The sequence below is a fragment of the Cydia pomonella genome, chromosome 3, assembly GCF_033807575.1.
Source record: "Cydia pomonella isolate Wapato2018A chromosome 3, ilCydPomo1, whole genome shotgun sequence".
NCBI classification, from domain to species: Eukaryota; Metazoa; Arthropoda; class Insecta; order Lepidoptera; family Tortricidae; genus Cydia; species Cydia pomonella.
This window is the reverse complement of record NC_084705.1, coordinates 19960069-19981776: the sequence shown is the minus strand read 5'-3', so window position 1 is coordinate 19981776 and position 21708 is coordinate 19960069. Positions and strand designations below refer to the sequence as shown.

General features: G+C 37.1%; 1 protein-coding gene across 5 annotated transcripts in view; it reads left to right on the top strand.

The window, feature by feature from the left end:
• LOC133516238 (NADPH oxidase 5) overlaps positions 1-21708 on the top strand; it is a 74275-nt gene that overhangs the window by 2154 nt on the left and 50413 nt on the right. For 3 of the 5 annotated variants that reach the window (XM_061849057.1, XM_061849056.1, XM_061849059.1), the window contains exon 2: positions 3676-4119. In XM_061849057.1, coding sequence (XP_061705041.1) covers positions 3784-4119 — 336 coding nt within the window. In that variant the 5' untranslated portion in view covers positions 3676-3783. Of the gene's footprint in view, positions 1-3628; positions 4120-21708 lie in introns of all 5 variants that reach the window. The other 2 variants (XM_061849060.1, XM_061849058.1) reach the window with 2 other exon arrangements.

Below are 21708 nucleotides of genomic sequence, written 5' to 3'. Positions count from 1 at the left end.
AAAATAAGTATAGCAATCAATTAAAATGTAATGCTGCTTGTATAGTCATATTACGACATCGGAAGCAAATATTATAGAAATCGGATATTCATTATAAAGAATATAATCATTCTGGAAACATTGACAATAAAAATTAAGGTTTCTACAGTTTGCTAGTTGCCTAATTAAGTTATAATTGTTAATAACTTGTGGCTCTGTGAGCTGTAGACCTCGCGAGCATAATTTAAATCTAAATAAATATATTCTGTTCCTTGTCTCTACCTTCCTTAATCCTGACATACGAAAGCATTTTTGACCAAGCTGAAACGGACTTAAATAAATTATTACTTTACACATATAATCACATCACGGATCTTTTGCCAGGTCCTACTCGTATCGGTGGGTAAGTCAAGTGTAAAAATATGGGTGTACACATCTCACTCAAAAATATGTCCCATAGCATCTTATTCCAGTGTAATAACAGCGTAGTACCATATTTATGAGACGATTCTTTCGATACATATTTTTGCACTTGACTGTACCTATCGGTCTATTTCACTAACTGAGAATTGAATTTTGAGGTCTTTTGCTAACGTGGAGCCCGTCTCTACTAGAGAATCGGCCTCTACTATAGTCTGTATCTTTAGGTATGTTGTAAGAATGGAATGCGCTCCCGCCCTCTGTATTATTTAAAGCAAGAGTGAATAGGCTACTACTGAATCGGTGAGCTCCATCTTAGGCCCTGTCTTCACTTTCCATCAGGTGTGACTAGAGCCAATCGCCGATCAGTTTTTAATAAAAAAAAAAAATAAAAAAAAGTAAACAAAATCTACCCTCAAATGGCTCCTTAAGCCAGTTAAGGGTAAATGAAAACATTACATTATCAAATAATGTAGGTTAAAGTCAGGTCACTCAGTGGCAGATCCAGGCGGTTTTGAATTTGGTTGGTTAACCAATAAATGTTATAATTACCCGGAAATGTATAATTGTTTGTTTACTTTTATTTAAATATCTACAGATAGAGAGTATAGAGGATACTCTATAATTTAATTTTGAAAATGTGTTCTTAACCTACCCTAAACCTGACCTTCCCCTAACATATAAAAATTAGTTTAGCAGAACCTATATTGTTTAATTCGATTTAATTATAACTATTTATTAAGCAATAAAAATAATAAGTAAACATACTTTTTTTTAATATGTAGGATGTAGAAAATCCTTGGTGTACCCGTTTGCAATTTCTGTACACATCTTTCTTAATTAAAGCTTAATGATAATGACACAAAAACACGCTGTAAAAAGCCTCATCAGATCGGTTCAGCAATTAAACCAATGACAAAATATTTTTTGTTGACCCATCGCACAGTCGGAGGCAGAAGTGTTAAGTTATTAAATAGTCATTTTCGAGTGCCGCACTCTTATGGACGCTGTTTAATTTAAACCATCATTTTATTGATATTATAGACCAATGATGATGATGATACCAATAGATAGGTAAATCTGCCTCACCTGCAAGCATGAACAGATAATAGTTATTTGTTTTACAATAAGGGGCAAATTTTTTGTTTAACCCCTCGTGCTAATATTGATAACCTGACAAGGGAAAATTCCAAAATTGAACCACGAGCGTAGCGAGTGGTTTGAAAATGCAATTCAGAGCGTTGCAATGTTTTCAAGGCACAAGGGTCAAACAAACTTTTCCACCGAGTGAAACACAACAATTTTCACGACACCCATGCAAGGAAAACACTAACTGTAAAATATTAATTGTCATTAACCAAATCCAAATTAATGCCATTTAAATATTTATTTTTTGAAAATTATCATTTAAAAGTTAATTCCACCAGCCAACATGAGGAAACGCCTCAAAATTTGTATCAAATTACTTTGCCTGGCTTGTGGATAAAATGCAACTATCTCATCAGTTTTGGAACAATCAAGAGAGTCTTTACGAGCTGGTGTGGTGAAAAATATGATAATAATCATATCACCATGGTAACATTTTAAATAAATACACGGATTCTCACAAGTCCGGTTGACAGCGACTACACGTTTTTGTGTAATACTCTCAACTATTCCATTATCATAACTGGCCGCAGGTGGCGAGCGTGACATCGCGGAACCACTCTACATTGTTTCGAGTATGCTGGCTATTTCCGTGATTGTAGTTAATTAACAAGCTTTTAAGCGCATGTGGATTAATACAAAGGCATCATCGTGAACATAAGCCTGAAGGTATGCAACGGCAAATGCCAAGTACCTACTTAAGATAAAAATTCCAAATAACAAGCCACTCCCATAATTGAAATGAAAACGTTTATAAAAAATGCTTTCAAAGTTCAAAGTTCAAAGTTCAAAGTTATTTATTGTATATAAGAATCAGGAAGAATTTGACAAGTACTTACACATTTATATGCATGTATAACAAACAAACAAACCTACTTTCAAAAATATCTAAGTATATGTGACAGGAAAATTGTATGGTGGATTATATATTCGCCTGTCGTCGTGTTTTATTTGCTGATTAATCACTTCAAAAGCTCTTGAAGCACAATATTAAGAGTTAGCGCACACCCATTAAAAACTAGCATTTCCATAAAAAGTGAAACTGTGGTCTTGATTAGATTTATTCGTTCAATTGAGACTTTCACCTGGTTACTTTAATTGACTGATTTATCGCCATTACTTTATCGATGTTAGATTTTAGCATTTGCCAGTGCCAAAGTGGTATTCAATTAGTTAGCTTTTTAGGTACTTACTTGTAACTATGTTTTATTTGATTTTATTGGTAACAGCTCATAGAACTGGACATTCTCATAATACCTGTTATTAGTTTAGATCCTGAGAGCTGCTATATAATTTTATTTAAGTTATTTTATTCATAAAATATCCAAATATGACTGCTCGCTTGCTGCGCTCTGCGGCAATTCAACTGAACCTCAATTTATACGTGTTTCAAACCCGACGTCGTTCTGTAACGCAGAAAACAAAAATATTGATCACGATGACTACCCCGTTATATAAACATTTGTTCCACTTAACTACTTAATAAAGAGTACAATACAGGTCACAATGGAAACTAGCGGAAGAAAACAGTTGATCAATTAATTCGTGACAGTATACATATATTTATGTTATGTATAAATACAATACGCTAAAGAGTTAAAGGTAAAGATATATATTATCACGTTACGTATCAAATCCTTATGTATTAAAATACATCCTGAAAGTAATATTTAACATATTCACGTAATGCGCAAAATCATTCTGCCCAGGTGCTGTAATTTATGATGTTTATTACATATGCACGAAATGTACGATTCCATTACATTTATCACTCCTATTGCTAATTTTACTCGAAAACTGGAATCCATTTCATATGATTAAGCTGTTTATACACTTGTAAATCATGACATTAATTTTAATAATATATATGTGGTTTCCGTTTCCATAAATTTCGTAATAAATTATTTTTTAAAGACTGAGGTTATTAATAACTTAGGTAACAGCAGACGATGAGACGTACAAAAAAATGCGTAACTACAGACGAATTGGGTAAGGTTAATTAAACTTGGACGGCTTTTAGTTAAAAAGAGATATCTTTTCAATGAGTAGCAAGTAAGCAGATGTGAAATATATCATTTTTAAGTCAAAAGGTCCTCTTTAACGATTAATTTTGTAATTATGTGTTTAAAGCCTACGCAATAAGTACACACAAAGAACTTAAACGCTTACAAATGTAAGTGGTATAAAAGTGACTCGTGCAAAAATGATCATAATAAACCAGTAACGAACGAAAAAACCATGGAATTTAACGGTCAATTAGCAAACCAAACTAAAAACGCAGATGAAGAAAAAACAGCAGAAAAAATAACCATAACTATAGACCAAACGGACGGCGGGACAACTGACAGTAACGGAATAAAACCTCTAGAAGTGAAAATACAAAATGGCGGAGAAAAAGGAGATTCAAAGGACTTGTTGGGAGTTCCAAGGAATGGACACCGCATGTCCTTTATGGAAGAGGAAAGTGCGAAAGAGAGGATGCGGCTGTCACTTCTGAAGCAATGTTCCGGGATTTTGAGACAAGGAGACCAGAAGTACAATAAGGAGTCATTGCACAAAGCCTTTCAGGATGAGGTAAGAAGTTTCGCTTTAACATTTTAGTAGTTTCTACCTGTAAGTGATTTTGATAAAATTAGTGTGCAAGAATACTAATTTCAGTGACATCTCCAAATGAATTAAACTCAATTAATTTCGGATAAACATAAATAACAAACATTGTTACATACAAAAAAAAAAACTTACTGGCTCTCAAAATTAACAATAATGCTTGTGTTTCGTGAGTTTTAAGTATGACCTTAATTAAACATTTCGAAATATTGTTTGTATATGTTAGTTACCCGTCTATGTCGCATTAGCGCCAAAACCGCAGCAACGAAATAACGAGTAGTCAACGGAAATCCGTCTGTTAATCACATTAAGTTCTGCTGTGTGCACAGTCGATAGATTAGAAGCAGCATGACGACGTGCAGCATTAATTGTTCTTTATTGGTTAGATTGTTTTTTGAACGACGTGCATTTTTTGGCAGTTATGAAAAGCTAAGCATGTGAACATGGAGTTTAAATAAAATAATACGGCCAATTATATAAAAAAAAAACTATAAGAATATTCTATGAAGCCAAGTGTGTCTGTAATACTCTTGGAATATTTAACAACTGGTGACGACGCCTGTAATTTTCTGTACAAAATAGTCTGCTGATTTTTGCGGGGGAGGGGCATATCAAATGTAAGGCTATTTGTACGTTACGTTATGTTATGTTAGATCCGTACAATAAAGGCGAATTTTCGACAGACGGGTAAACCCTTAAATGCGACTCCGGTTGTTAAATCCTCCAAGGTTATACCTGAAGTAGGTACTTATATAAGATAAATCTCAACTTACTATACAATACATATTCAACACTACCACACAATACCATATATATTTTCTTCTAGCCGTTCTCGAGGGTCCCTTAGAATGCTGAGTATGTTATTTTCCATCTTGTTCGAGCCTTTTTACACCAGGATAACTTAAACGCCCCCAGTCCAGGCTATGAACTGCGTTCCTCCCGCTCACTCAAACTCTCCATTCCTTCTCAGCGTACTGGTTTTATTTTATGTCCAACTCCTTCGCTGTTGAGACAATCCGTCTCTGAAATTCCCTCCCTCGATTTGACAAGCCCCAAGCAAACCTGCTTTTAAGCAACTACTCCGTAAGCATCTTCTGTCAGAAGAATTTGAATAATGTTCTCCATCTTGTATACCTGAGCAAGTATTTGTTTATCTTTTGTATATTTTATAAGTAATAGTATTTAATCATTGTTTACACATTGATTAGTGTTTAATGCGAGTTCATACATTTGCTACTTGCGTTTAGAGGCAAATGTACGAACTCGTACTAAATACTTAAACCTTAACACTTTCAGTGACAAGCGCCCCATTTTGAATTATTGGCGCGGGTTATTGGCACGGAATGTATTAATCAATGGCAAAGGCCAATTGCACTTACCCCGCAGCTACACTTACTTGAACTGTACTTATACTATATTAGTTTTTCTTATTCAAAAATTGTAGGATTATAGGTCGACTCTCTTACTGTTTTCAAACATGTTACTATATTTTTGATGTATGCTGGTATTACTTTCAAATTAACTATTAACGTGAACCCGAACTCGTTGAGGTCAGTGCGGTAATAAATTGTGCTTAATGGAATGTACGTGCCAGAAAAATATCGATTTAATGCGTTGCGACGCGTTTGTGTAACTTGTCTAATATTATTAAACGTTGTATTTGTACTACTTTTATATATGATAAGTCATAATATTTATAAGATTTTCGTCTAATTTATTGCACTAACATCTTTCTCTCAGCATTCTTGTGAATGACACACGCGCTTAAGTTCATCATTAAAAATAAAATAGTGAAAATGAATATTTTATTTTACATAATATTTATTTAGTACTTATATCGTTTGATGTCTATACTGAGAATATAGTTTATTGATTAGTTTCGAAAACTGATTCAAAGAGATGACATATTCCGCGTGATTAGATATTTACCTACTGTCGTCTGAATGCCATTGAGAAACGGGCCGATTTTATGTTGTCGATTATTATTTTCGTTAGATATGGATACATTTTGACTGGTTTGAAGAGCTTCTCATTCTGGGTGGAATAAAAACCCTTTTTGGAAAAAAATGTATGTACATAATTTTACGTTCGGTTACGAAAATAACGGTTTTCGTAAGGAAGATTTTTTACCACATACCTACTCTACTATTAGGGAAATCTTTCTACCCACCTCATTTCATACTCTTATTAACGTTTTATCTTGAACTTAATGTCAAGATTATCAGGAACACGCTACTTATTTCGCACAACAATTGATAAACTTGCATTTTTATTGCTCAAAAGTATCTCAAAATATCCGGTTCTTTCGCAAACGCCATGGTATCGACAATATCACCTAATAAGGACGGTAACTGCTGTATTTGTGCCTTGTAAAAACCGCCAAGTACCTCATCATTTTTTACGAGGCGAAATTACAAGTTTATATGATGTCAATCATTGCAATGTGAAATGACATGATGACGAGTCCACAGCATTTTTCGCATTCAAGCGGTCCCCATAGTTTCTGTGCTTTTATATATTATTTTTTATAAGTAGATAACATCCTGTGATTTGACTTCGGGTTTATACGTAACCCAACGAAATCAAACCCGTTTGAAACGCTCGAATTCCCCGCAGAAGAGTATTCTAAAGAAATACTTACCATTTGCCAACTTTTACTAACATAATATATGAATTTTGAACTCGTATGCGTGTCGTGTGATATGACGTCACGTGTGGCAGTCAGCGGTGGCATTGACTGCCAAGCCTGTAACAATGGAGCTGAACCAGATTCCTACTCACATGTCATTAGATACCTATAGAGTTACCATGAACCTGCTTATGAGCTTTTTGCTAACGATTTCACTTTTGTTCGTAGTCATAATCCATGGAACATTCGTATTAAATAAAGGGAATAAAGGACTTTTTGGAAATTATAAACTGTAACTGCAAAGGGGCCACGGCTAGTATCAGTTATTTATTCCTATAGACCAAAAAATCAGTCGGGATCAAATTTAGGGCGTAATTAAATAGAAAGGAAGATTGATGTATAATCAGTTTTTTTTTAGAATTAGAAAGAAAGTAAGCGATTTTGACGTGTCTTTTTATTGAAAAACACTTTCGAAAAATTAGTCACGGCAAATATGTACCTAATAATTATAAATCATATACGAACGTTTACATTTTTTTGCTTTTATAAGTAGTAGTTACTGATTTAAAAAAAGTGGCTGTGACAGAATCGGACAGACAGACGGACATGACGAATCTATAAGGGTTCCGTTTTTTGCCATTTGGCTACGGAACCCTAAAAAGCGTTTTTCAATAAAAAAACATCAAGATTGTTTACCTTAGGTATTTCTAACGCTAAAAAAACGAACTATAGTGAAAATTAAAAAAGCTGATATATGATAATTTTGCGTTAAAAAAAGTCTAATTTTAACCTTTTCCGATGTTAAATTACCGGATTTTAAATTTTGTCTATTCGGTATTGATTTTAATATGCTACGAGTATTAGTACGTGTGATGAACCCAGAAAAGACATGCGTTATGACGAACAGCAATCCCGAACCGATTACAATTAATCAGAAAAATGTTCAGTATGTAACTGAATACGTGTACCTAGGACAATTAATATCACTACAACATCGTTTCCCTGAAAATGAAATAGAGCGGCGTATTAAAAAGCCGTGGAGCGCATTTTGGTCATACAAGCATATACTTAAGTCGGGTATGGATATAAAACTCAAAAAGAAAGTTATGGACTCTGTTGTGACCCCAACTCTGCTTTACGGATGTCAAACTTGGCCAATAACAAAGAGTACTATAAATAAGCTTAAAATCTTCCAAAGAAAGGCCGAAAGGATTATTTTAGGCATTAAATTGAGCGACAGAGTGAAGAATACTGAAATACGCAACAAAACAAAAATAATAGACGCAGCAGTAAAGGCATGTCAATTAAAATGGCGATGGGCTGGGCATACAGCTAGGATTAAGGACGGAAGATGGAGCGAAAGAATATTACATTGGTACCCTAGAGACAGCCGCCGCCCCCCCGACCGCCCGAGACGCCGCTGGAGAGACGACATCCAGGCCGTGGCCGGCGTCACGTGGACCCGTGCCGCCACCGATCGGGAAATATGGCATAGTATGGAGGAGGCCTATGTCCATAAATGGACATCCAATAGAACTTAAATTGTTATAAATTATTTCGCAATGTTCAATGTTATTTATATAAAAAAAAAACCCAATAATTACAAAATAATATAATTTAATTAGATTAAGAGAATTAAGGAAAAACGTAAATACTTTTAAATGCTTTTATAATTTATTCGTGCATGTATGTATATTTTTATATTGGAAATAAAAGGCTTAAATAATAAAAATAATAATAATAATCAGTACGTGTAGACGGGTCGTCAAGATGACATTTTATATGTTTCTACTCGTATGGACAATGGAGAAGCGTAGTCCCCATTTTCCTGCCTGGGTATTGATATTATAGGAAATATTTTTATACGTAGTCCTGACGTTTGTATGGAGAACTGGTCGTTCCCTTTTTTCTCTTAAATTGATGCTAATTAGCAAGGGCCAGTTGTACCAACCACAACTGACGGACTGATCATAGTCACTTAGGAAAGACCTATAAAATATCCCATACAATACAATTTAGTGAAAGTTTTAAAGAAGACTGTTTGGTGCAACTGAACTTACTCTTAAACTTACACCTTTGAGTAAACTTACGACTATGCAAATATGAGCTTACAGGAAACTCTGCATTAATCAACTTCGCATCGTAAAATGTCTATTTTATTTCATTTCGCATAGTACGGTCGCCAAGCCGCTCAGAGGCCAGATTTAATTGACTCAGCTCGGCCTTACCCACAACCGGTATCAATGTGTTCGGACAGTTCTCCTGATCACCGTACATGCGGTAGTAAAGCGGAAAAATGGTGGAGGGGATAGTAATGACGTCACAAAGATGGCGGCCGGACCTATTCTTTTTGGCGGTGTATCTCGAAAACCACTTAACCGATTTTAATCATCGAGGTGTCAAATAATAGCTTATATTATGGAGATTATTTCCTTTTCTACAAACATTTACGTGAAACCTATAGGAAAAAAAATAATCACAAAAAACAGTTTTTTTATAAAATTATTATTTTTTATTTTGTAAAAATCTCCGTAAATATTAGCATTTCGCAAATTTTGTTTAATATAAAACATATTGCTTCATTATCAAGGAATATAATGAGCTTTAAAACATACAGATCGAGTAATAAACAATGAAGCTACACTCATTTATTTGCGCATGGGTAACGATAACTGGCTTTTACCGGTCGAAACTGTGGTGACTGTTACGATACGTATTGAATGGAATTTATAGAGTATCGGTTTTAATTACTGAAATTATAATTAAAATTATAAAAACCAGACACAATAATGTTACCTTACTTCGACGTTTAGTCTCTTTTTTCGTCTTAATCATAGGTAGGTACATATTTCTTTTTACTTAAAAATTTTATACAGGGTAAACTTTTAACCACCAGTCATACTCTGCGCAGCGACTTTATAGGTCATACTTAACAACTTTTACTATGGGACCAATTCCGAAATCGCGAAAAAATTTTTGACGGTCCCATATAAAGGTGCGACCAACTTTACCAGACCAACACTTTTCCAAACTGAGCTACAGCTGTCCGATGAAGTACTTAGGACTAACTCTCGACAATAAACTCAATTGGAACAACCACATCAACAAACGGATAGACAAGGCGGGAGTTGTCTTCTGGCAGTGCAGAAGGATGATTCGTAAGAGGTGGGGACTCAACCCGAAAATTACCCTCTGGCTCTATAAGACGATAATCCGCCCCTTACTCTGTTACGGTGCTCTGGTTTGGTGGCCAAGAACAAACCTAGGCAACGTACGAGACAAACTACAAAGACTTCAAAGGCTCGCATGCGCGGCCACCACTGGCTGCACGAGGTCTACCCCGACTGCAGCCATGGAGGTCATGCTAAACCTTCCACCGCTGCACCTACACATACAGCAAGAGGCCAGTCTCTCAGCGGTAAGGTTGCGAACCCTCAAGATATGGTCTAACATCACAGGAGCTCTTCACACAAAATGCCTGGAAAAGGTGTATGACGAATTTCCAGTGCTTAGGTCAGGCACGGACCGGATTCACAAACAAGCTATCTTCGATAAAAGGTACAAAATACAGTTATATGAGGACGACAATCATGAAGGACTCAATCCCCGGGAGCTGAGAATCTTCACTGATGGGTCCAAAATGGGTTCGATTTGGTTGACAACGACGTTTTGCTGCAGAAGTTGGCTGGGTTCGGATTCACGCCTAAGCTGATACATTTTTTTGCAGATTACCTACGCGGTCGTAGTCAATATGTAGCAGTGTCCGGATATCATTCCCAACCATATTACACCCGATCCGGTGTTAGTCAGGGCAGCACGTTGGGACCGACTCTGTTTCTACTGATGATCAACGATCTACCGAGGGTCGTCAGAAACTCTAGGTGCCTGTTATTTGCGGATGATCTCAAGCTCTTCCTGCAAATTAGTGAACGGGATGACTGTGACAATCTGCAGAAAGATATTGAGGCTCTTGCAGGTTGGAGTGATGCTAACAACTTGCAATTTAACGCATCTAAATGTAAAATCATCACTTTTTCTAGGGCTCGTTCACCAGTGTACGCTGCATACCATCTTCGAGACGTTCCGCTTGGAAGAGTCAGTGAAATATCTGATTTGGGACTCAAACTGGATGTGGAGCTGGACTTTCGTACACATATAACACAGATGTGTAAAGCCGCTACGAAAACGCTCGGATTCATTATGAGGGTATCAGCGCAGTTTAAAAACATCAGGGTAGCGGTATTGTTGTACAATGCTTACGTCCGAAGTAAGTTAGAGTTTGGAGCCATAGCGTGGGACCCCAGCGAAAAAAAATACCAGTTAATGGTGGAGAGAGTCCAAAGACGATTCGCCCGATACCTGTACAAAAGGCAGTATGGATATTACCCTATCCTGTATCCTTCGCTTTTCGTCTCGGGGATGGTGGGGCTTCATACGCTGGAGCTAAGGCGGAAGCTGTTGTTGTTGATGCACTACTACGGTGTAATAAACAACACAGTAAATAATCCGGATGTACTGGAGAGACTCGGCCTGTTCGTCCCGGGGTGGCGTCCCTGTCCCCCGGGCCTGAGCGCGCTGCCCGCGCGGCGCCCGGCGCGCCTGTTCGCGGGGTGCCCCGCGCGCACCCGCCGCGCCGCTAACTCACCCACGACTCGGGCGCTCTCTCTCCTTAATGTCATGTCCATTGTTGCCCCGCAGATTGACATATTCGCGGATAGTGTTGGTGGTTTTGGTAAAAAGCTATCAGAATTCCTTAGCCAATATTTGGCCACAAAAAACTGACTTATATTTTTAATAATTTAATTTTAATGATGATGTTTTCTATTTGACTAATTTAATTTATTTAATAATCCTATATTTAATATTTCTGAAAATAATGAATTGTGTTTTAATGTATATAATGTAATTTGTATTGTATATCCTACTGTAATCTAGTTTGTAAGCGATTTGGTGTACCTGTTAGCTTATAAATGTCTAATAAATAAACAAACAAACAAAACAGACAGCGGATCGGGCTCTGGAACCTTCTCAGAACACCTGAACATGTCGATCACCACTCCGCTAGGAGCCCATAACTCGGTATTCCAAGCTGAGTGCATGGGCATCATAAACGCGGCGGCTGCCATCACTGCAAGGAAGGTAGTAGGATCCTCCATCCGCATACTCTCCGACAGTAGAGCAGTCTTAATGGCTCTAAATAGCCATATAGTTACATCCAAACTTATACACGAATGCCACGAACGACTAATGGAGGTATGTCATAATAACAAGATCACCCTACAATGGATCAAGGGACACAGTGGATCCCGAGGTAACGATGCTGCGGACGAGCTTGCCAGGCAAGGATCGAATGCGGGGGCGATTGGTCCGGAACCGATTCTTCCGATACCATTTAGCAAGGTACGCTCAATGCTGCTGGCACGTACAGGGAAACTACACACAGAACACTGGCTGAACCAGACTGGATGCAGACAGGCAAAAGAAGCCATGCCTGGCATCAACGGAAAACTCACAAGGGCGCTCCTGCAACTAGGGAAGGTCCGACTGAGTATGGTAACCAGTGTCATAACAGGTCATGGACTATTTAACAAACATCTTTTCACAACAGGTGTCACAGACAGTCCCCTGTGCCGAGGTTGCATGGAGACAGAAGAAACAGCCTCTCACGTGGTGCTGGAATGCAGCGGAGTGACTCCATACAGGGCTAAACATCTCGGATCTCCGAGAGACCTCCCCGAGGTCCTACTCAACATCAAAGGTTTGATAGGATTCCTCGAGGAGCTGGGCTGGCAGGACTAGCCCACCCCCAACATATCACGCAAAATAGGCGCAAGTCGTCGAGTTGCGGAAAAATCGCCCGAATACAATACAATACAATACAATACAATACAAGGTGCGACCAGACCGCAGCTTAAAAAACGGTCACGATACGGAATCGCAGTGACGCGTCGTATGCGTACCGTTTTTGACGCATGCTCCCCACACCGCTGTTTAAAAAACGGTGACGGTACGGAATCGCAGTGACGTGCTTCACGCGAATCTTTTTTGTTCGCAAAACAGTTGCGTCTTTTACGTCACCGGTACGGTGTCTGCCATAAGATCTCCGTGTGATATTTTTTGCGATTTTTACGCAGTTCAATTTACGGTGCGTCAGCTTATTTTAAGCAGCGGTGTGGCGAGCATGCGTCATGGACCCGGGTACGACCTTAAACTACGTCCAAAAGAGAGGTATGGGCATTGTGAATGTCATCTCGCTTTGTGTGGTAGGGCACAGCCAGTGGGTGTCATTCCAGATCCAAATTTTCTTGCGTGATTCGGCATTGGTCCCATAATAAAAGTTGTTCAGTATGACCCGTAAAGTCACTGCGCAGAGTATGGCTGGTGGTTAAAATTTCATCTTATACCTATATTCGACACAAGTAGTAAGTACTTACAGACCAACTATGATACACATTTTGCCTGTATAGTGATACATAGTGAATAAATTAATACCTGATTTAAAAAATAAAACAAAAATAACAAATAGCATGTTATTTAATTCAGTAATCACTAATCAGTCTTAAACAATGAACATCATACTTTTAGATTAGACAACAAAATGTATATTTATACTGTGTTTCGACTTAAAAGATTTTACTGCTTTAAAACATAAGACAAACCTACCAACCAAATGTATAAAAAAAAATGTTTTTTGTGATTATTATTTTCCTATAGGTTTCACGTAAATGTTTGTAAAAAGGAAATAATCTCCATAATATAAGCTATTAGTTGACACCTCGATGAATACAATCGGTTAAGTGGTTTTCGAGATACACCGCCAAAAAGAATAGGTCCGGACGCCATCTTTGTGACGTCATTACTATCCCCTCCCACCATTTTTCCGCTTTACTACCGCATGTACATATACCGGTTGTGGGTAAGGCCGAGCTGAGTCAATTAAATCTGGCCTCGGAGCGGCTTGGGGACTACTAATAGTAAAAGTTGTTCAGTATGACCTATAAAGTCGCTGCGCAGAGTATGACTGGTGGTTAAAAGTTCACCCTGTATAAAATTTTTAAGTAAAAAGAAATATGTACCTACCTATGATTAAGACGAAAAAAGAGACTAAACGTCGAAGTAAGGTAACATTCTTGTGTCTGGTTTTTATAGTTGTCATTATAATTTCAGTAATTAAAACCGATACTCTATAAATTCCATTCAATACGTATCGTAACAGTCACCACAGTTTCGACCGGTAAAAGCCAGTTATCGTTACCCATGCGCAAATAAATGAGTGTAGCTTCATTGTTTATTACTCGATCTGTATGTTTTAAGGCTCATTATATTCCTTGATAATGAAGCAATATGTTTTATATTAAACAAAATTTGCGAAATGCTAATATTTACGGAGATTTTTACAAAATAAAAAAAAATAATTTTATAAAAAAACTGTTTTTTGTGATTATTTTTTTTCCTATAGGTTTCACGTAAATGTTTGTAGAAAAGGAAATAATCTCCATAATATAAGCTATTATTTGACACCTCGATGATTAAAATCGGTTAAGTGGTTTTCGAGATACACCGCCAAAAAGAATAGGTCCGGCCGCCATCTTTGTGACGTCATTACTATCCCCTCCACCAGTTTTCCGCTTTACTACCGCATGTACGGTGATCAGGAGAACTGTCCGAACACATTGATACCGGTTGTGGGTAAGGCCGAGCCGAGTCAATTAAATCGTGTTTCTAGAGGGCTTTTGAGATTTGGCGACCGTACTAGCAAGCACGCGGTTCGATTTGATTCGCGAAAGTGAATGGGTTCGATTTGAATGGGCTATGTTTGCGCAAGACGGATGAACATGTTATGTGTTCACTGACGGTTTAACACTTATATTGGATCTTAAAAAAACCGGCCAAGTGCGAGTCAGATTCGCACAGGAAGGGTTCCAGGAGGGACGGACGGACAGCGGAGTCTCAGTAATAGGGTCCCGTTTGACCCTTTGGGTACGGAACTCTAAAAAGAGAGTGCCGGCCGGTTTAGTCCATTAATCTGTGGTAAAATTTTGGAAATTAAGTATTATAAAGGAACCCTTTTTGGAAAAAGGGAAGTATAGTGTGTCTCTTATTTGCCTACGTGATAAGTCGTGCCGTGTTCTCTATTGGACCTATTTTTCGGTGGAGCCTTTGAGAAACTTTCACGTAGCCCCTGAGATCGGCTAAGAAAATTTTAAAATAGTTAGATTTAAAGGTTTTTATAAATACTTGTACCACAAAAAACCGGTTTTGAAAATTTGTCTTTCAAAATAAATATGGAAATACTAGACGCTAGGGGTGTCACATACGACTCATTGACCTTACATCTATATTTGCGCTGGGTTTACAAATAAAATTGTGGTTTTGATGGATAATAAAAAGTTAATAGAATGGAACTTTAGTGTAGTCTGCACGATTCCTATTATTACTATAATTATGAACTTTAAAGTTCATTTTGTAAGTAATTTCAGAGTTTATGGCAATGTTTTGTGGTCAGTGAAGGTTAAGAACCTCATCAATACAGTGTGAGACATTTCATATTTTACGTTTACGTTACCAATTATGTTTATCCCATCATCAGTAGGGGTAGTGTAAATAAATTCGATTTCGAAACGTGACGTACGCGTTTGCGTTTAGTCTCATTTTGTATTGGATTTAGAAAGAGCGCGCCAAGCGGGACGTTTTGGAAACTCAAAATCCTATACAAAATGAGACTTAACGCAAACGCGTTCGTCACGTTATGATGTCGATCAAATTTACACTAGGGGTACGGAACTGAGTTTTGACAAAAACGGGACCAATCTGTATATTTGAAATTTTGAAGTCGTTTAAAAATTATTTATTATTATTTTAGTTATTTTTTATTCGGCATTTAGGCCCACTTGCACCATTCCACTAACCCGGGGTTAACCGGTTAAACCTGGAGTTACCATGGTTACCGGTACAATGTGACACTGGGTTAACGGTTTAACAGCTTAGCCCCGGGTTAGAGGGATGGTGCAAGTGGGCCTTAGAGACTTTATACATCTCTAAGTAATAATAATACTTTAGTTTGCATTAATATTTTCAGTTAATTGTATTTCATACGTGTTGATGTGCTTGTTTTTGCTTGTAAGTATGTAAATTCCATGTTGACGTGTAAAAGTGCCCTTGTGGTCTAGTCGCTAAATAAATGTTGAAGTTGAAGTTGAAGGGAAGGGAATCCTGCAGGGATTATGGGGTCAATCCCTGCAGGATTCCCCTGTGCTGAACTGCTCTAGTACGTAGTGACCTTGAATATTTGATATGTCGTTGTTTACCAACCTTTATTTATTTATTGTTTTGTATAAGTAGATTGTTCTATTTTTTATAGTTACCTATAAACAATTTATCTGTGTTTTTTCTATATAATCTGGACGATGTCTGCTTTTTAGGGTTCCGTACCCAAAGGGTAAAACGGGACCCTATTACTAAGACTCCGCTGTCCGTCCGTCTGTCACCAGGCTGTATCTCATGAACCGTGATAGCTAGACAGTTGAAATTTTCACAATGATGTATTTCTGTCCAAAAAAAGAACTAGTGCGTACTCCAAATCTTGGGATTAGTTGTCAAGCGGACCCCAGGCTCCTGATGAGCCGTGGCAAAATGCCGAGACAACGCGAAGAAGAAGAGAAGATGTATTTCTGTTGCCGCTTTAACAACAAATACTAAAAAGTACGGAACCCTGGGTGGGCGAGTCCGACTCGCACTTGTCCGGTTTTCCTGTTCCGCTTTTGAGTAGATAGATACCTATCATCAATATGATGTATATTTCGAGAGCACCCTAGATCCCCTTCTAGATCAAATGTAGCCTAGCCGAACCTAAAATATGTGCATTATCAGTTTCTGTTCCTGCGTCCGCGCACCATACACGGGTCATACATTATTCATCCACACATTTTGGTGCGAGCAGGACAAAAAGCGAATTCGTTAGTTTAGATTGAGTGGTGTGGCGTTGATGGACTGTTGCCCCGGCAAAAACGTTGACGTGGGGCTCTGTGATATAACAGGCTTGGTTTAAATGGGTATAGTCATTTTTAATGGGCAGAGATTTATAGATAATGTGAGTTTGAAATGAGACATGATACCTTTTAGATAGTAAATATAGTATCATAACATAAATAAGCATTGGTCTCCATGTGTATGTTAACTTTTTTTTCAAGTATCTGTATAAGAAAAGAAAATAATTTCCTACGTTCGTAATAACAGTTTAGAAGCTAGAGATAAAAATCTCTAATAATCATGAATAAATCCGTGCGGCTAAGTCATACATTGTATTTATTGCATTGATAAGAATATATTGTAATTACCTATGCATCTCTATTAAATTTTGCTTGATGAAAATAAGTAATCAAATCGTGGTTTGTTTATTTTTTATTACCTATGTATAATACCAGAATTATTTCATTGGCAAACTGTGACACTCATTTTCAGAGGAAGGCAAAATATTGGGACTAGACCTTATGCTTCTACCGTGAAAAGCGATACCATGATTCAAATAGTTACAAGTTTGACCTGTCACCTGTCACACATGACAGCTGGCATTGGCTGAGCTATGACCATTGGCCGCCCCCGACTCGACACCAACCAATGGCAGTGCGTATATCGAATGACCCAGATCCGTCATTCGAGTATATATTATGTAGTAAATAGTTTTTATGTACCCACATACCTTGAAGGTATTCAAAGTAACTAAGTTTTTCTATCGTGTCAGATGATTAATTATAACATAAGTTTGGTGAAATTAGGTCTGGCCGATTGTTATTGGAATCCCATTATGTTTTTCTGCAGTTGGTTCAAATTTCATTTTTATTCATTACACAAAAAGGCCTCACAGTATAGGGAGCGTGCATGAACTGTAGGAGGCAGCACAGGAGCCGTCAGATTTTTGGCGCGAGGCGTAAATGTGATGTTTATTGTTCCGATGTAGCTCACAAGATGGCAGAACCGACTATGCACAAGAAAACACGTGACGTGTTATTGTACATGTTTATTGTTCCGATTCAGGCCACAAGATGGCAGACCCCTCCAACGCGCACGGTCCCTATTCTCAACCAGTCAACTATATAGCCAAACAGAAAAGTAAACAATTTCCATGAGGCTTTTGTCTAATACACTTCAAGACTATTTAATGAAGTACCTATTTTAACTGGCGCGAGTAACGAAAGTAAAGTAGGTAAAGAATAATCTAGATAACCTACACTACAAATAAAATCTGAGTAAGATAAGAGACGCATAATATCGTGAAACAATAAACTGTGTTAAGGATAGGGCGGTAAGCTGGCGTAGAGGTCGCAGGATATAATTGAAACGATTTGTCACATGATTCACTGTAATAAGAGTTCATTGGCAAACACAGCTGACTTCAATATTACAGCCTGTAGTCTAATGTCCTATAATCACACAGCCGCAGCGACCTACATCCTCGCTCGTTTGTCATGAGGCAATGCTGATACCTACTCGAGGACTAGCGAGCATACATTACATGTCACACGGTAACTTTACCAATATCATATCTGTTTCAATTACTTAACTGTAAAAGGGGCGCTATTATTTACATTATAAAGTTCATAATTGAGAGTAAGCGGGGAGAAAAGTACGATGTTGATAAAATTGACAGTCGATACGTGACACGCTTTGTAGGCCGACAGAGAGATACAATCTTATAGCTTACAGCTGTGCCATGAAACTTAGATAGTATGATAGTAGGTTTTGATCTTAATGCGGTTTGATAATAATATGTGCTCGAGTTTAGCCTGTAGGGGCAAGGCTCTAGGGAACGTCATGATTTGTTTGATTGACCGAGCTGTAACTGTAACATTAAAATCGAGCGCTTACCGCAAACCAGTAATTATAAGAGTACTGTCGTGTCCGATATACCTATAAATCTCGAGATTATTGCCCAAAAACTCCACTCATACGGGTCGATATTATTAAGTATTGCTTTACAACTCATAATTTGTCGTCCTTTCATGTGCCATCCAAGGCCATGGTCCCCATGCCTCTGCACTGTTTACATTTTGATAATTGCCTTCTATATTTGTTTTTCCATGAATGTGATTCCAATATCATTATTACGAAATCACATAAATTATTTTTATAGGTAATCAAAATAAAATTAAAACATAAGTTAGTTATTACAACTACTTCATTGAAATTAACACCTAAATAAAAACCTGTAAAGATTACTATTCGGTATAACCAAAGCGACATAAGTAGCACGGTCCATCAGTTTCCCGATCTGGATAATGAATAAACCAGCTTCTGCTACTCTAGATTCAAATCAAATTAAAATCTATTCAAAATCAATTAACGGCTCGTACTCCAACACTTTGCACCGGCTAAGAAGGATGTTCATTCAGTCTCGTTAGTCATAACTGATGGTACCACCGCCGTGCAGGTGTCAAATATTTCCTGTCAAACTGGCTACTCCTAATACGAACTCGTCTCGTCCGGAGGGAAATTGGGCAATATCCTTTATTGGTAACATTGGTATTACTTATTAGAAGTCAGTCTATTATATTATAGTACTTACTATTATACTGGCAACCTAAACATTTAGATTAATAGTAACCTAAGTTACCAATATTAGTGGGGTAAGGAAGTAGGTTATATATTACCGCATGTACAGATGTGTGCCGTAAGGCCGTAACTCGTATCTAAGAGCTTTGACGCGCTCACACCCCAGACCAAATGTATGGAGACAACGTTGTTTTCTTTAATATCTCCTGTTTCTATTAAGTATAATTATTGTATATAGATCTCAGATCATAGAAAGTACTAGATGGCTGACGGAGGCGTGGCGCGTGTCGCCGCGACATGGCCACATCGTGGCCATACCGGCCCGCCGTAAGACAGTAGCAACTTAGCTGTCATTGAACAATGTGCGCGTCAATTTTATTGAAATGCCGAATTATAGCGCTATTTTGTGTCGAAATAGGAGTGTATCCAAAAACTATAAGGATCATGGAGTTACATAGTACATTTTTTTTCACGTATTAGTCAATAAAACCACACATTTTAACAAATAAATCCAGTGACATATGATTTTTCTGAGTCAGACCATGTTGTCATACAAACGCGTGGCAATTTGTCTATGCATTCTACATTGACGCTTTGGCATGGAAAACTATTTGTAGTGTCCTTAGCAACGGCGCAATGCATTAAACCGCTAACGATATTCACAGGGACATTATTGTTTCTTGGTACGACCGCCAACCGCTCCCTTCATTGACGCCGCGAAGTAGAGTGGTGCTCGTGCATATAATTGATCTTTGAGCGTTATCGATAAAAATGTTTGGATATAGTGTATACACACATTAAAAATAATTACTTTCATACCAAAGTAATTATTTTTCAAGCAAAATTTTTACAATTATTTTATATGCACCTAATGTTTAATGTAATACTTTTTAATTTGGATTAAAAATCGAAAAGGTAAGCCAAAAAATAAACTGATTTAATTAAGTACAATTGTACAAATGTTTTATTTCAGAAATAAAATAATAACAGTATTACATTTATGCTGGCCCCCACACTAGGCATAGCCTGTCCTGTGGTGGATAATAAGGTTTACAAGTAAAAAAAAAACAATACTACAATTGAAAATAATAATATACAATTATTTAGATTAACAATTGAAAAAGAAACGGTGGTGAATGGAATTTACAGAGGTACAGTTTACAGCGAGTCAAAAAAGAAATATGTTTATGATTGCAATTTTTTTCAGTTTCCCTAAAAATCCCAGTATTAACGAAAAATGGATAGATGCTACAGGAAGAGGGCCCTAACTGGTTTATGAGCGAGAAAAGTGTTATTTGTTCGGATCATTTTCAAGAAAAATGTTTCCAGTTACAGTTACAGATAGAATATAAATATGTTTAAAATAATAGTATATTGTATACTTAGTCGATCCAAAAGTTCTATCAGAAAGATTTTTACTGATAATTATGATTACTGTTTCCTTATTATTCGTACATATGATATAAAAGCTTATTTAATGATGCATTATACTTACTATATAACATGCTGGAATTGCTTTCAATTGCTGACGAAATATGCTATAATAAACTGAAACTTTTCTTTTAATGAAGCGCTCGCGTCTAACGACAATCCCAAAGTAAACAATTTAAACAAACATTACATCAAATAATTACTGAAATTTAAACCAATTTGATAAGTTAAGCATAAACAAGCTTTCGCATCATGGTACATGTTTTTTTTAAATTAAAAGCTTTGTATTACATTTTATCAGTAAAAACCTTTGTGAAAGAACTTATGGCTCAACTAATATACCTTACACGTACCTTAAAATTCTTAGCTCGTAAATAAGGTCAAAAATTTAAAGGAATATAAATATGTCAAAACTCTAAGGTCATTTTCAGAACATGTAAAATATCGATAGCTCTATCGAATTGTCCTCACTCTAGTGCCGCCGCTCTAGGCTCCTACACCGCGCGGCTTGGCCAATCACAGCGCGTGAGTTGGTTGTCTGGCCACGCCTTTAATGATGTGGTGGGGGACAGTTGGAGACAGCGAGACTCGTTGAAATTATGCTTCGTTATAAATCTCCTTACTTCTTATATCTATGATATAGATGATATTGGTAACCAAAAACTTACATTAGGCAACCCCAATAGTTACACCTTAAGTAAAACTTCCTAATTATATTGTAAAAAAGTAAACTAATAGAAAATTTGAACAATTATCATAACCAGAATTTAAGTTTTTATATTGTAAAATGTTCAATTATCATTTTTAGGGTTCCGTAGTCAACTACTCTGCTTTGCTCTGTGGTCGTTAGTGCTAGAAAGCTGAAATTTGGCATGAATATATAAATCAATAAAGCCGACAAAGTCGTGCAAAAAAATATAAAAAATATTTTTTTTTAGGGTACCTCC